Raw genomic sequence first — 13,432 nt, 5'->3', positions numbered from 1 at the left:
TATACATTTATCATTATCTTTTCTCTCTCATTGACTCACAACCACTTTCAAAATATATTAAAAAATTATAGAGGATGAACAGTGTCTTTTCAAATATACAGATGAACAATAACATTTTCTCTCTCCTCCACTCACAACCACTTTTTATACTCTTCATATTATAAAAACCCCACTCACACAATTTAGTGGAATGGATGTGAATGCTCTTACCTCTCAGTGGGAGGTCTTGGGTTCAATCCCGAGTAAGGATAAGTTATTTGTAAATATAGGAGTTTGGGAGAGTAACGTTAGCCATTCAAAAAAAAAAAAGCTATTTATCTCTATTTGATTAGTTTTAAGTTAATGCCTCTAATATCAGAATTTTGATTATGTATTTTGCATAATATTTTATTTTTATAAATGAAAACCTTACCATTCTAAAATATTTTTTGGAACCTCAACTTTAATAATCAATATAAAACCCCTACAATAATTAGGTATTGATTGGTATGTTTCAACCACAGATTGAACAATTTAGCCATAACATTGTTCTAGCTATGATTATAATTACAATACAATGAGATCGATCCCCTTTTTGAGTGACTAAATTAGCTAGGTCTACGTACTCACTATCGACAGCGCTAGCATTTAGGACGACGCTGCCAATGAAAAATACGGAGCACCCGTTATACTCTTCGTTCTCAAGATCTTTCTCACCAATATTCTCCACTTTATATCATCCTTCTTTTTTTGTTTCCTAGTCCTGTCCTTAAAATTCCTGAAAAGAAAACAAGAAAATTCCATAAATTAGTTTACATATTCACATGTCAATTATGATTGATAAAAGGTGTTCTGTCACATGTTAGTTTGTTCAGTGTCACATGGGCCTTGTTAGCTTCAATCAAAATGAAGAATTGAATTGAATAAAAAGATATTGAGTCGTACTTACTTGCATAAAGGAACCCTACAAACGTTTGGATCTATGCAGAGTCGCGAGTGTAACTCCAAGAGCTGCCACATTCTTTTGCAATGAACACAGCCACCGGGGACTCTTAATTTGCATCCAGCGAAATGGCGAACGAGTGATTCTAACCCTTTGCAAGCCTCGTAGTTGCATGGCGCTTGATGTTTGTTAAATGCTTTGTCGTGTGGCCCGATTGTCCTGCACCCGTCTCTACATATATGAACGAGGGCTTCCATCGCCTCGTATAGTTGTAGATAAACCTTTCGTTCATTCGCCTTCTTCACCTTCTCCTTTTGCCTCTGCATAATACATAACATGTCAAATGAAGACCATCAAATATTCAAACCTGATTGGTTAATTAGATTTATCATGTCTGTCATGTCACACACTCACACCCCACCTAGGACAGGACGGGTGTGACATGTTGGTATCAGAGTTTGTCTGTCTAAAGCTTTAATCAATAAAGCTATAAGACTTTGACTAAATCTATATTCCGCTGCTATGTCAATATCAATTGGTCACGTTAAACCCTGTCCTGAGTTGGGTGTGACATATCATATGACAGCATGATTAGATTAAATGATAGAGGATGCTTACATAGGCCTCATAGGAAACGGTTTCAAGAAGTTCCTTTTCGAGTATCGGGTGACTCTCTTTCATGGCCTTCCATCCGTCCGACAAAGATGCTGCTTTGAAGTTCTTTAGGATCAGCCGATGACAAATAATGCCAAGGCGTGGGGCATCACATAGCAACGCGAGCTGAAACACATCTATGGCATTGTCCACGTTCAAATATTTATGTTCGAGCTGACCTTCACACTCGCGTTTCAAACGAGGTACCACGTACGAATGCGAAAGAACCAACAAAGACAAAACGTGTTCTTCCATTTGATTCTCTTCGTAACTACATTAAAACAAAAAGGAAAACAAACTTGTCTTGTTTAACATCCCAATGAAACAAATAAACATAAGAAATAAGATCATAAGGAAAAGAGTTGTTACCAAGATGAGTACAAGAATCTAATGAACACACGAACCGCCTCGGTTGGAACTCCTCGTATAGGAACGATAAATAACCGTTTGCTTCTACTTTGTCGCTTAAACATGCTTCTAAAAACAGGAGAAGCCAATCCCTATCGAAAAAAAAAAACAAAGATCATCATATGATTATTATTCACCGACAAACAAAGCATACCTAGTAAAATCTTACTTATAGCTAAGCTATTGACAGGGTCTGATGGGTAGAATAACATACATAACAACAAACTGCACCCATCAGACCCTGTCCAAAAAGCCTTTTGTTTTCCAGATTAAACAAAACTTACAAGAATGCTAGAATGCGCGTAGATAACATCGTCACTACTCGTTTGAATAGAAACATCCGCTCTATAAGCATCATCAAACAAGCGATCCCATGTTTCGGTCGTGGACGCAGCGGCACAACATCCCCTCCGCCGCACCACCACCTTACTCGTCCCAAATCTCGCCGGTAATGGAGGAGGAACCGGTACATCTCTTCTAACCACCATTGCACTTTCCTGGTGACCGTTTTCCATAACTTGTGTCCTTAATCAGATCCAAACGTTTGATATCCTCTGTCAAATCAATAATGTCTTAGATAGTTAGATTCTCTCCAGAGTTTAATTATTATCAAGTACAGATAGACACACGTTATAATTAATTAATAATAAGTAGTTACCTTATGAAGAGATTGGAGAACAATGGCGAAAATGATCTTGAGATTTATTAAAAAATCACTTTGTAATCATTAATTAATATGGTGAATCTCGTTGTAATTGTGTATATATTGGATTATTAATGGCCGATTGTTACAAGTTATACGAGGATGAACAGCAGCACCACCACCGTCCGCCGTGGTCCGCCACCAACCAACTTGTAACAATGGGCAGATAGATTTGTGAATCGCTGAAGAATCGATCAATGGAGGATATGATTTATAGACGAAATATTCCATGAAAAATGGTTAAAAATATCTGGAATTTTGGTTGGTGAGATGTGATTATTTGTTTCTTTGTCAGCTCCGACGCATAGGTTTGAACGTGCGGTTTGTAAAATGAAAAAAATTAAGGAATCTAACCGCCCACGCGCTTCCCCGAGGTTTGGTTTCCCACGTGTTTCATTTCCACCGTTGGTTAGTTTTACTTTGACTATTAGATTTAACCGGATAACCCACAGAAATATCAGGAAATATCATAACATTTTGAAAGCTAATCTAATTAAGGCTGTAAACCAACCGAACGTTCGGCGAACAGTTTGTAAATCGTTTGGTGGAAGTTTGTTTATATTCGTTCGTTTAATAAATAAACGAACATTAACAAAAAATTTTGTTCGATTAGTTAAATGAACAAACATGAACATATGTCTCGTTCATTCGATTGCATTCGTGAATGTTCAATAAGGTGTTCATGAGCGTTCGTTCATGTTCATTTGTTTATGTTGTCGGTCAAAGATTTTTATACATTATTTATTATAGCTAAAAAAATTATATTTATTAAACCCTACTATTCAATATAAGAAACCCAATTCCCAGTTCCCACTTTGTTTTCACATCGTTCCCATTTCCTTTCTCATTATTCACATCAATGAAATATCAACCTTCGTTCCATTATAATAACTTCGAGCTCCAGTGCGGTCCCTTCGCCATCTATTTCTAGCCTCTGATGCCTTCACCGATTTTATTTGTGTTCGTTTGTGTTCGTAAACACGTTCATTTTCTTAATGAACGAAGACGAACAAAAAATCTCGTTCGGTAAGTGTTCATGAACCGTTCGTGAACACATTATTTCCTTAACGACCTAACATGAACAAGACCCTTTTTGTGTTCGTTCAGTTTGTTTACAACCCTATTAAAGGTGTTTTTTAATTGCGTTATATAAAATATATATACTGGGTATTTAATTATTTTCACTAACTAGTTTAATTGTGACCGAAATACTCTTACGCGTTGTGGCAGGTATTTGGTATAAATAGAAAATGAAAAACATGGTTTAAAGTAGTCAGCAAACCTAGTTACATAAAATTTGTGGAAACACATACAAAGCTTAAAGTAAAATTAAGTTTATTGGAATATCTTTGCTGCCAAACTTTAAATTACAAAACTTGTGGTGTATTTAAAAAAACATAAACTTGGCAATGTTGAAAAAAGGAAAAAAAAAAAAGTAACTTTAATAAAAGTTAGTGGCAGTACAGTAACATTTTTAAAGTTTAGTGACTGCAAAATAAATTAGTTAGGAAAAATCAAGTTAAATATATAAGTTATGTGAAATAAGTATACAATAATTGACTAAATAATAAAATTGATAATTTATGATTTGTGTTTTGTAATTATTTAATTATTTCACAGCCCTTCATGGTTGATTCATTTACAAAGCCATAGTGGTAAAGGTTCTTAAAATATTTTATTACAAAATATAATTTGATCAAACTGGGCAGGGTTCGGATACAAAGTCTGTTTTTTCTAAAAAGTGTACAAAGTCCCAAAATATCATAATTTCAGCCATATAACATATCCAAAACCCACAAATAACAGAGTGAATATTATTAAAACATCATATTCAAACCCTAATAGTTCATAAAAACTTCAAACACACGATCGTATAATTGAGAATATAAAACACAACATGATATTCAACATAAAACACACTAATGCTAGTCATTTGATAATCAAAATCTTATCATCCAAAACACAAAACAAAACCCACAAATATGATATTTTAATAATCTCCACTCTATTATTTATTATTTGTATGTTTTGAATATGTTTCATGGTTAACAACTTAACATTATAATGTTTTATGATTTTTTACTTAGGAAAAATAGATTTTGTAACAACTCACACCAAACTTCTCTACTATAAATTTAGTACAACACTTACGTGGCTATCTGTGGTCCGTTCAAGTTTTAAGTAACATGGCCTCACATGACTCATGCAGTGTATTTGATTTTTATCCATTTTAAGTATCTTTGGTGTGATGGTCTTGTAATATGTCGTCTATGGAAACCTTTAACTTTAATGCTTCACATTGTACCTTTTCTAAGTTATATACACAAATACGCTTCTCTCTATCCCTTTCTTACACTAGACGTATATAATTGGTATATCCGCGGTATTGCCTCTTATAATTCTCTTACATAGAACTATAGAAGTGTATTACCAACAGTGGCGGAACCAGAACGATTTAGTTAGGGGGTCAGCATAAGCTTATATTCTATACCAGTTCAAATTAGGGGGTCCATCTCTAAGTTTGTTCTTCAAAAACTCAAAATTTATAAATAAAAATTCAAAAAGTTCCGGTGATCGGAGGGTCAACGGACCCTCTTGACCCCCCTCTGGTTCCGCCCCTGATTACCAACACCTCAAAGAGTGTTGTAAAATATAGAAAAAAGAGATGAGTATAAGATACAAAAAGAAGATATGGCACAAAATTAAATGACTCAGTGTTATATTAATGTGAAATAAAAAATAGCAAACAGTTCTATCCTTCGAATACCACTTGTAACCACTTATGATTTTCGTAACGAAATTTAAACATCAATTAGTTATGCTAAATATAAACCAAAAGAGGTTTATTTGAACAAACAATATAGAGTTTTATTTGAACAAACAATATAGATAACATCACTAAAAATGAAAATTATATTAATTCTTTTTGCTAATAAGTAATGAATGAAAATTTTATAAGGTCAATACGTCTAAAATACATTTACCGCATATTTGACCTTGAAATAGCAAATATGGTCAATAACATGACAAGTTTTTAGGGAATGAGTTTAATACTTAAAAGTTAGCTTATGTCAACGGAGATCCTCAAACCCTTCGTAAAGATGAAGTGTTGTTATGAAAAGCCATAAACCAAATTTTGTTTAAAAGGTCTTTGAAACACCTTTTAGATATTATAAATATACCATAAGCAAATATCACCTAATTCACATATTTCTTCTAAAATTTCAACTCATACTCTATTTGATTTTAGTTCAATTGTAATGTTTAAAAATATAAAATATAGAAATATAGTTTTATTAAAAGTTGTTAATATAAAATATTCAGTTTAGTATTTATATTTTGTGAATATTTTCTTCAAATTATGATGGGTTACTGGTTATGGGATAAGTGTTACCGATTTAAAGTTTAGATTATGAGAGTTTAAAGTGCAGGAATAAAAAGGAATATATATGATGGTTATATTATTACGGGATGAATCATGAGAAAAGTAGTTTAAATGAGAAAACCAAAAAACTAACTAAAAAAGTCTAAAAAACATACCAATTTTTTTTACAATTTTATTGTTATTTTTTCGCTGGTTTTTATATATAAAAAAATTTCAAAAAAAAAAAAAATTGTACGGCACATGTGCACTAATACGAAAAACCTAAACCACTTAACCCACCCCCCACCGACACCTCCCAAAAACATAACCCCCCCCCCCACACACACACACACACACACCCAAAAACCTAATCCTAAACCTCCAAAAAATCTAACCCTAAAAGCTAAACTAAACTCAAAAGCTAATTTTAAGCATGTAATGCACATGTGTAGTACAAGTTTTTTTTTTTTGAAATTTTTTTATATATAAAAACTAGGGATTATTTATAAAAAAATTGTAAAAAATGGTATATTTTTTAGGTCTTTTTAGTTAGTTTTCTCATTTATATGTAGTTTTCTCATGATTCTCTCCTTATATTATCATAAAAAATATTTAATTAAACTAATATAGTTTGGAAATATTTGTGTATTTGAAGGTTTATATAATTTGAAAAAAAAAAGCTTAAAAAAAAGATTTGACCGTTTGATGGTCACATTCACATCCTAATGCTTTTTTGTCGCCTGTGGAGATCGTGGGATATCCCATGACGTTCAAATTAATCAATCTACTATAATAAAAGAAACCATCATTAGGATATGTGTCACTCAATGAGATCTACTATAATAAAAGAAATCATCATTGGGTTTAGGGTTTAGAGTTTAGAGTTTATGGTTTAGGGTTTAGGGTTATAAAAGAAACCATCATTGGGACATGTGTCACTCAATGAGGGCTCATTGACCCACATCTCATTCAAAACAAAACTTTACTCATATATCGTTTTATCCAAAACCCTAATCTTCTCCACCTCTATCACCAATCTTCTCTACCGTCACACCAACAAACTGGTGTTTCCATTATGTGCAATCCAATCCTCTTTTCACTTTCTCTGCAATCAAAGTAAGTTTACGCTTCCCATTATGTTCTTCTTTTTATCTTATTACTCTCTATTTAATTTCATCCTAAGCATTCATGTTTGCAAAGATAGGGTTTTGCTTGCTCTCTCCTTTTTGTGACCATAATAAAGGTTAGGTTACTTTTTAGTTAGGATTAGGGTTTACAATTTACTCATAATCACTGAAAAATAGGTTTGTGCTCAGCTTTAGATCAAGTAGTGATTCCTATAGCTCGAATATTGTTACCGTTATGTATCAGTTTTATGCCAGACCGGTTGAATTACTAAGTCTCTAACCATAAAAATGTCTGGGACGCGTCATCTGTTTTATTAGTTGTTATATTTAACTCCTTAAGTGTCAATCAATATGCTTTAAATTTCTAAACTATTAGTTTATTTTATTGTTAAAAAAATTGACGAGATGTTAAGAAAACATATACTGTTCACAAATTTGTTAGGGGCGACTTTCTGATTTTAAGTCTAGACTTTTGTTGTCTCTGACTTTTGAGAATCAGGTTTTTGGTGGTGTAGTTTCTCTTGAAATTCATGATGCCGAATTACCGATTTCAATGGGGTGATATTCGTACAAAATCAACTTAATACAACCTGACTTGAAGAATGTGCTAAAAAGGTATGAGGTTCATTGTGTCCTAGAATCATACAGATTAATCTAATTACAAATAAACTACTATAAATAATTATGTGCATAGTTTCGCTATGCTGCAAAGGAAAAGGATGATGCATAAATGCTTAAGATCATATCAATTTATGTTATGGAGTTATGGTTAGATTATTCTCAGGTTTTTATTCATTCGTTGATTTGTTTTAAAGTTTTTATCTATGGTATGCAAAAATGCCCACATTCGTATCAATCTATCATCTCACAGCCATGAATCATTTGTTTAAGGCTTATTTCTATTAGTTAAAAAAGATCTCTCTTCAACTTTATATCAATTGCAACACTAAAACCATTTGTTCGTGATCTATCATTTAAAGATCCGTGTTCTAAACTAGGAGGTTATATTTATTTCTACTCAAAATTAATTAGATTTTTAATTCATAATGTAATAGGTAGTTTCATTTATATTTTATTCATTTATAAACTTGATTTATATAACAGGTTACTTTTTTATTAACGCTATCAACAACAAGTCCAAGGGCTGTTGGTCCAATCCTCCCAGCAGCCATTCCACTCCTTGGATCTGTTAGAAAGTCAGTTGAAAGAGCTGGAGATTATGTCTTCTACAACCTGCATTGCCGATTTGGACGTCTCTTTAAAAAGCCTGTTGTACATACCCCCATCATGATACTGAAGTGATTCGCCAAGAGCGAGTGATGACATTCCGTAAAGAGCTGCTCCACCGAAACCTACCCCATGAGATCCCATTTGCACCAGAGAGAGTTTCCTCCAGACGTCTTTAGCTAGAGGGAAATCGATGAAAACATAAGTCACCAATACATAAAAGGCCCATTATACTTCATGATTAATTATACTTCATGATTATTTGTTTTAGGTATTTGGATTTCAAGTTGACAATGGTATATAAATAGAAAGCTGGTATGATCACCATATGAATCAAATTAAATATTAAATTTTTAGTTGAGATTTCTTTTATCATATATATCGTTTAGTTTAGGCTGGAGTTCAATATGGAAGTGAAAGATTACAAGACTGGGCTACTAAGTGTGGAGGGTATGAATCAAACACTTTAGGGTGTTTGAGTTTTCTCTACCCAATAATCTTATGTCATGTCAACTTCCCCCCTTCACTCCCTATTTTCTACTCAAACACTAGGAATGATTCAAACACCCACTCAATTAAAAAAAATAAAAAATTTGATGGGTTCTCTCTCTCTCTTTCTCCTCCATCCCTTCTTCTTCACCTTCGGTGAATACTCACTGATTCCACCCCTTCTCTCCTACTCCCCACTCACCAATCCACCACCGGAAATCAGTGTTGTAAAAATCGCGACTAGTCGGCGATTAATCGGCGACTAGTCGCTAGTCGGACCTCTACTGAGTAATTTTTCACTAATCAGTGAAAAAATCGCTAGTCGGTCAAAGCCGGTCAAAGCCGGAGATAATCGCTGCTAGTCGGCCCAAGTCGGGCTAGTCGGCCCAAGTCGGCCCATCCAAAATCTTTGCAAAAGTGGCCCAAAATGAAAAATTAACCCATTTTCTATGGCCCAAAAATCAGTAAATCACTTTTGTTCTTTTGTTACAGTAACATACCAACGATTCTTGCCCTAAATCTCTACAAAAGTGACAGCGGCGACATCAAAGACATCAGCGACAGGCGACAGCGGCGAGTTCCTTCTCCGGCGGCTTTGCTTCGTTCTCCGGCGGACCTGCTTTCTTCTCCGGCGAGTTCCTTACAGCGGCGAGTTCCTTCTCCGGCGGACCTGCTTTCTTCTCCGGCGAGTTCCTTACAGCGGCGAGTTCCTTCTCCAATCCAACAGGTAACTAAGTTTGATTTACAGTAGCCGATTGTAGTTGTCCGATTAATTAGAAATAGTTACATTAGTGAATATCTTATAGGTTATTTGATTTACAGTGGCCGATTTTAGACTTATAGGTTATTTCTTACAAATAGTTACATTAGTGAATATCTTGTGAAAGTTGTATAGTTGTACTGAATTGATGATTTTTTTGGTGTAGACGTGTAGTTAATTTATGGCATCTATGGAATCAACCGCTAGTAAAGTTCTTAAAAGAAAATCTAACGATATTGGTTGGGAATACGGAAGTTTGGTGGATCCAAATAAGTTAGATAGAACTCAATGCGACTTATGTAAAAAGACTATGTCCGGGGGAATATATAGATTGAAACAACATATAGCAGGCATACCGGGAAGTGTTACGGTTTGTCCAAAAGCAACAAAAGATGATCAGTTAAGGGTTCGAAATGCTCTTAATGAAGCCCAAAACAAAAAAAAGGCTAAACAAAGTGGTGATGAAGCTTTAAGATCCGAGGTGAACATTGGTGATGAAACAATTGACCTAGATGATTGTTTAGGAGATTTGAAGGAATCTCGTTCTTTTGGTCCTATTAATAGATTTGGAACTAGCCAAGGCAAGAATAAAAATGCATACGAGCCTATTCTAGATATTATCTCAAAAAAATCATCCAAAAGGCTTGACACTTGTCTACATATGACGGCCTACATTTTAAATCCATATTATTTTTATAATAATTCGGAGGTACGAGATGATTTAGAAGCCAATGATGCTGTGGTTGAATGTGTTGGTGTTTTATTTCCCAAAAATTATGATATGCAATCCCTAATCTTGTCGGTCGAGTTGCCAATCTACAAGCGGAAGCAAGAAAAATTTGACCGTCCTATTGCACTTAAAGCATGTGAGATCAACAACGAGAACTTTGATCCGGGTAATTTAATGATTAACATTATTTTTGTTTTCGAATTTCATATTTGTCATATAAATATATTATATGTTTGTTTGTAGCAAATTGGTGGGAAACGTATGGTAACTCAACACCAAATTTGAAATTTATAAATTATAAGGGAGGTATTTTGTCATCTTTTGGGGTATTTTTTGAAATTTATAAATTATAAGGGAGGTAATTTGTAATTATATGATTATAATAATTAATATATTATTATCAGTTATCTTTGTCTTTATCATTAAAATCTCTTCTACAAATTTTAAATTTAATATTATCAATAATTGAATTTCCATAATAAATATTTAGAAAAATAAATAGACCGCCTCATAGAGCGACATGTGTCCCAAACATGGTTTCTTTTATTATATAGTATAGATTAATAAATAATTTCAATGTTGCAATTTAGACCCTTTGTTTTTTACTTTTAACCCAAAATTTTTCATCTTTTGCAATTTAATCCCGACTCTTTTTTATTTTCAATTTTGGTCCACCATACTTTTCATCTTTCCCAAGTTTTTCGTTTCGTTCTAAATTTTGTGAGTTAACGCACTGCAACGTGCGTGTGGGATTCAACATTTTTTCGTATATTTTTTCCCGTTTGACTAGCCCGTCGCGTCACATCTATTTTTCTGCGTTTGACAAGTTCGTTCAACACGCGAGTCCTTGATGGACTTAGTTATTTTTTCTATGTTTTACGTTTTGGTTTAATTTCTCAGCAACGAGCGTGTGTGATTCAAAGATTTTACGTCTGCTTTTCGCTCGTCGTCATTTTTCCCGTTTTTATTTATTTTGTTTTTACGAGCTTTTCCGGTGTTGGTGGTCGCTAACAATGGTATAGTATTGCTACTGCTTAACACAGTTTTATGACAAACGCTGCAACGCAGGGGTTTAGTACTAGTATAATTTTATATATTAAATAATAAAAAAGTTATATCTTTATAAATCCCGTATATTGTACGGATTAAATAAATATGATTTTATATATCAAATAATAAAAAAGTAATATCTTTAAAAACCATGTGTATTACACAGATTAAATAAATGTAATTTTGTATACTAACTACTAAAAACGTCGTATCTTTAAAAAAACATGTATAATCGGGTTGAATAAATATACCAAATAATAAAAAATTACATCCTTAAAAACCCCATATATTACACGTGTTAAATAGATCTAAAAAAGATTTATATCTTTAAAAACCATGTGTATTACACAGATTAAATAAATGTAATTTTGTATATTAAATACTAAAAACGTCGTATCTTAAAAAAAAACCCGTGTATAGTTGGGTTGAAAAATCTACCAAATAATAAAAAAAAAATTATATCCTTAAAAAACCCCGTGTATTACACGTGTTGAATAAATCTAATTTTACATAGCAAATGATAAAAAAAAAGTTATATCTTTAAAAAAAACTTCATGTATTACACGGGTTATATAAATGTAACTTTGTATGGTAAATAATAAAAAAATATTTTTAAAAACTCCGCGTTTTACACGAGTTGAATAAATATAATTTTGTATATCAAATAATAAACAAAAAGTTATATTTTTAATAAATTAGGATAACGTTTAATATTAATTTATCATTTGTATATTTAATATAATATAAGTATAAATTTGAGGATACTTTCAACGAATAACATGTGTACAAAAGTTGGTTTTTTTTTTATTATTATAGTAGATAGATTTTATTAGAAATCAGATTTTAATTGGTTAGTTTCCTAAATAATGGTTCAAAAAGTCTAGAATGATTATTGTTTTGTGAATTATATTTTCTTCACTTAACAACAATTCAAAAATACTAGATATTATTATAAATTCCAATTATAAAGTTATAAAATTCTAGATAAATCAAAATTAAAAAAAAAAATCATGATAGCTCATAAACAAAAAATCATAATCTGTTTATACATTTTTACCTTATAAATACTCCACACCATTAATCATTCTAAAGAATCAGAGCAATAATCATGGGGTTATGTTTAATTTAACGTAGAGGTTTTTCCATCCCTTTAGTTTGTTTCATGCACTTATTTCTTATTGTTTACACTATTATCGAACTAACTTTTGCTCGTACATTCCTACACAGAACCATGTAAGGCAGAAATTTAATCTATTTGAAAGATATCAATGGCAAAACAACAACTTTTACAATAAAGATAAAAGTGGTTAGGCTTTGGAGAAAACCAAAAGGTTGGTGAGATATGAGCTATTGGGATGGTGCTCATGGATGAAAAGGTACATCGAGTAAGACAATAAATGTGATGTACAAGGAAATTTTTAGTGAAATTTGAATTATTTTTTGTATTTTTTAAACTATCTTATATATTTTTAACTATATTTTGTTAATATAGAATAATATTTCATTATATTTTTTATTATATCCAAACAAAATCAAACTATCTTTATTTGTTTCACCGCATGTATATACGGTTCTAATCTAGTGTTTAATTAAAAGGAGTGAAAAGAAGTGTTTAGTTAACGAAGTGAAAACTTTATTTCACAATTGGCATGGAGTGGAAACTTTATATCACAATTGGCATTGGAGATGCTTATTGATGTATTTGGTTGTATCGATGCTTACAAAAATCAACGGAGGATGAATAAGTTTGATTATTTGATCGAAAGCGAATGATTTGGAAATTGACATTATTGATGTTTACATCCACTCGCATGCTACTTTTACCCATTATTTATTTATTTATACTTCATAAGTTTTTTAAGAAGCTACTATTAGAAAAAGGGACATGATAAATTTTTTTTGAACGGTCGGATTCTATGACGACATGATAATTACAGGACGAATTTTGGTGTTTATAGTACTCTTTTGTTTTATTATATTGACGACCTATATTGTTTC

At 32.3% G+C, this 13,432-nt stretch overlaps 2 protein-coding genes across 7 annotated transcripts; one reads left to right on the top strand and one right to left on the bottom strand.

Annotated features, from left to right (window-relative positions):
• Positions 1–424: 424 nt before the first annotated feature.
• LOC110895178 (BTB/POZ and TAZ domain-containing protein 4) lies at positions 425–2,975 on the bottom strand. The gene is made up of 6 exons (XM_022142457.2): positions 2,643–2,975; positions 2,269–2,538; positions 1,946–2,076; positions 1,541–1,847; positions 929–1,242; positions 425–757 (listed from the first exon to the last, which is right to left on the bottom strand). The coding sequence occupies exons 2-6, from the start codon at positions 2,497–2,499 to the stop codon at positions 628–630; spliced, it is 1,113 nt and encodes a 370-aa protein (XP_021998149.1). The 5' UTR covers positions 2,500–2,538; positions 2,643–2,975; the 3' UTR covers positions 425–627.
• Positions 2,976–7,011: 4,036 nt separating this feature from the next.
• On the top strand, positions 7,012–12,936 carry LOC110895177. 6 transcript variants are annotated; one of them, XR_002566966.2, is made up of 6 exons: positions 7,019–7,167; positions 7,694–7,793; positions 8,283–8,720; positions 9,387–9,621; positions 9,821–10,550; positions 12,662–12,936. XR_002566966.2 is itself a non-coding variant. In XM_022142454.2 (5 exons), exons 4-5 carry the CDS (start codon positions 9,836–9,838, stop codon positions 12,682–12,684), a joined length of 738 nt encoding a protein of 245 aa, XP_021998146.1. In that variant the 5' UTR covers positions 7,014–7,167; positions 7,678–7,793; positions 9,387–9,621; positions 9,821–9,835; the 3' UTR covers positions 12,685–12,936. The 6 variants fall into 6 exon arrangements, 4 of the variants coding, with proteins under 4 accessions (XP_035833567.1, XP_021998146.1, XP_021998148.1 ...); XR_002566965.2 differs by having other exon boundaries at positions 7,020–7,167; positions 7,678–7,793; XM_022142454.2 differs by lacking the exon at positions 8,283–8,720 and having other exon boundaries at positions 7,014–7,167; positions 7,678–7,793.
• Positions 12,937–13,432: the final 496 nt, after the last annotated feature.

The sequence above is a fragment of the Helianthus annuus genome, chromosome 9, assembly GCF_002127325.2.
Source record: "Helianthus annuus cultivar XRQ/B chromosome 9, HanXRQr2.0-SUNRISE, whole genome shotgun sequence".
In the NCBI taxonomy this organism is placed as follows: Eukaryota; Viridiplantae; Streptophyta; class Magnoliopsida; order Asterales; family Asteraceae; genus Helianthus; species Helianthus annuus.
The sequence above is the reverse complement of the archived record's forward strand: the minus strand, read 5'-3'. Positions and strand labels throughout refer to the sequence as shown.

Coding starts and splice junctions, on each gene's coding strand:
- LOC110895177 (XM_022142456.2), top strand. CDS start 9,836: ATGGCATCTATGGAATCAACCGCTAGTAAAGTTCTTAAAAGAAAATCT. Junction 10,551..12,661: donor CAACGAGAACTTTGATCCGG/GTAATTTAATGA, acceptor ATTCCTACACAG/AACCATGTAAGGCAGAAATT.
- LOC110895178 (XM_022142457.2), bottom strand. CDS start 2,499: ATGGAAAACGGTCACCAGGAAAGTGCAATGGTGGTTAGAAGAGATGTA. Junction 1,243..1,540: donor CCGTTTCCTATGAGGCCTAT/GTAAGCATCCTC, acceptor TGTATTATGCAG/AGGCAAAAGGAGAAGGTGAA. Junction 758..928: donor TGTAGGGTTCCTTTATGCAA/GTAAGTACGACT, acceptor TTTTCTTTTCAG/GAATTTTAAGGACAGGACTA.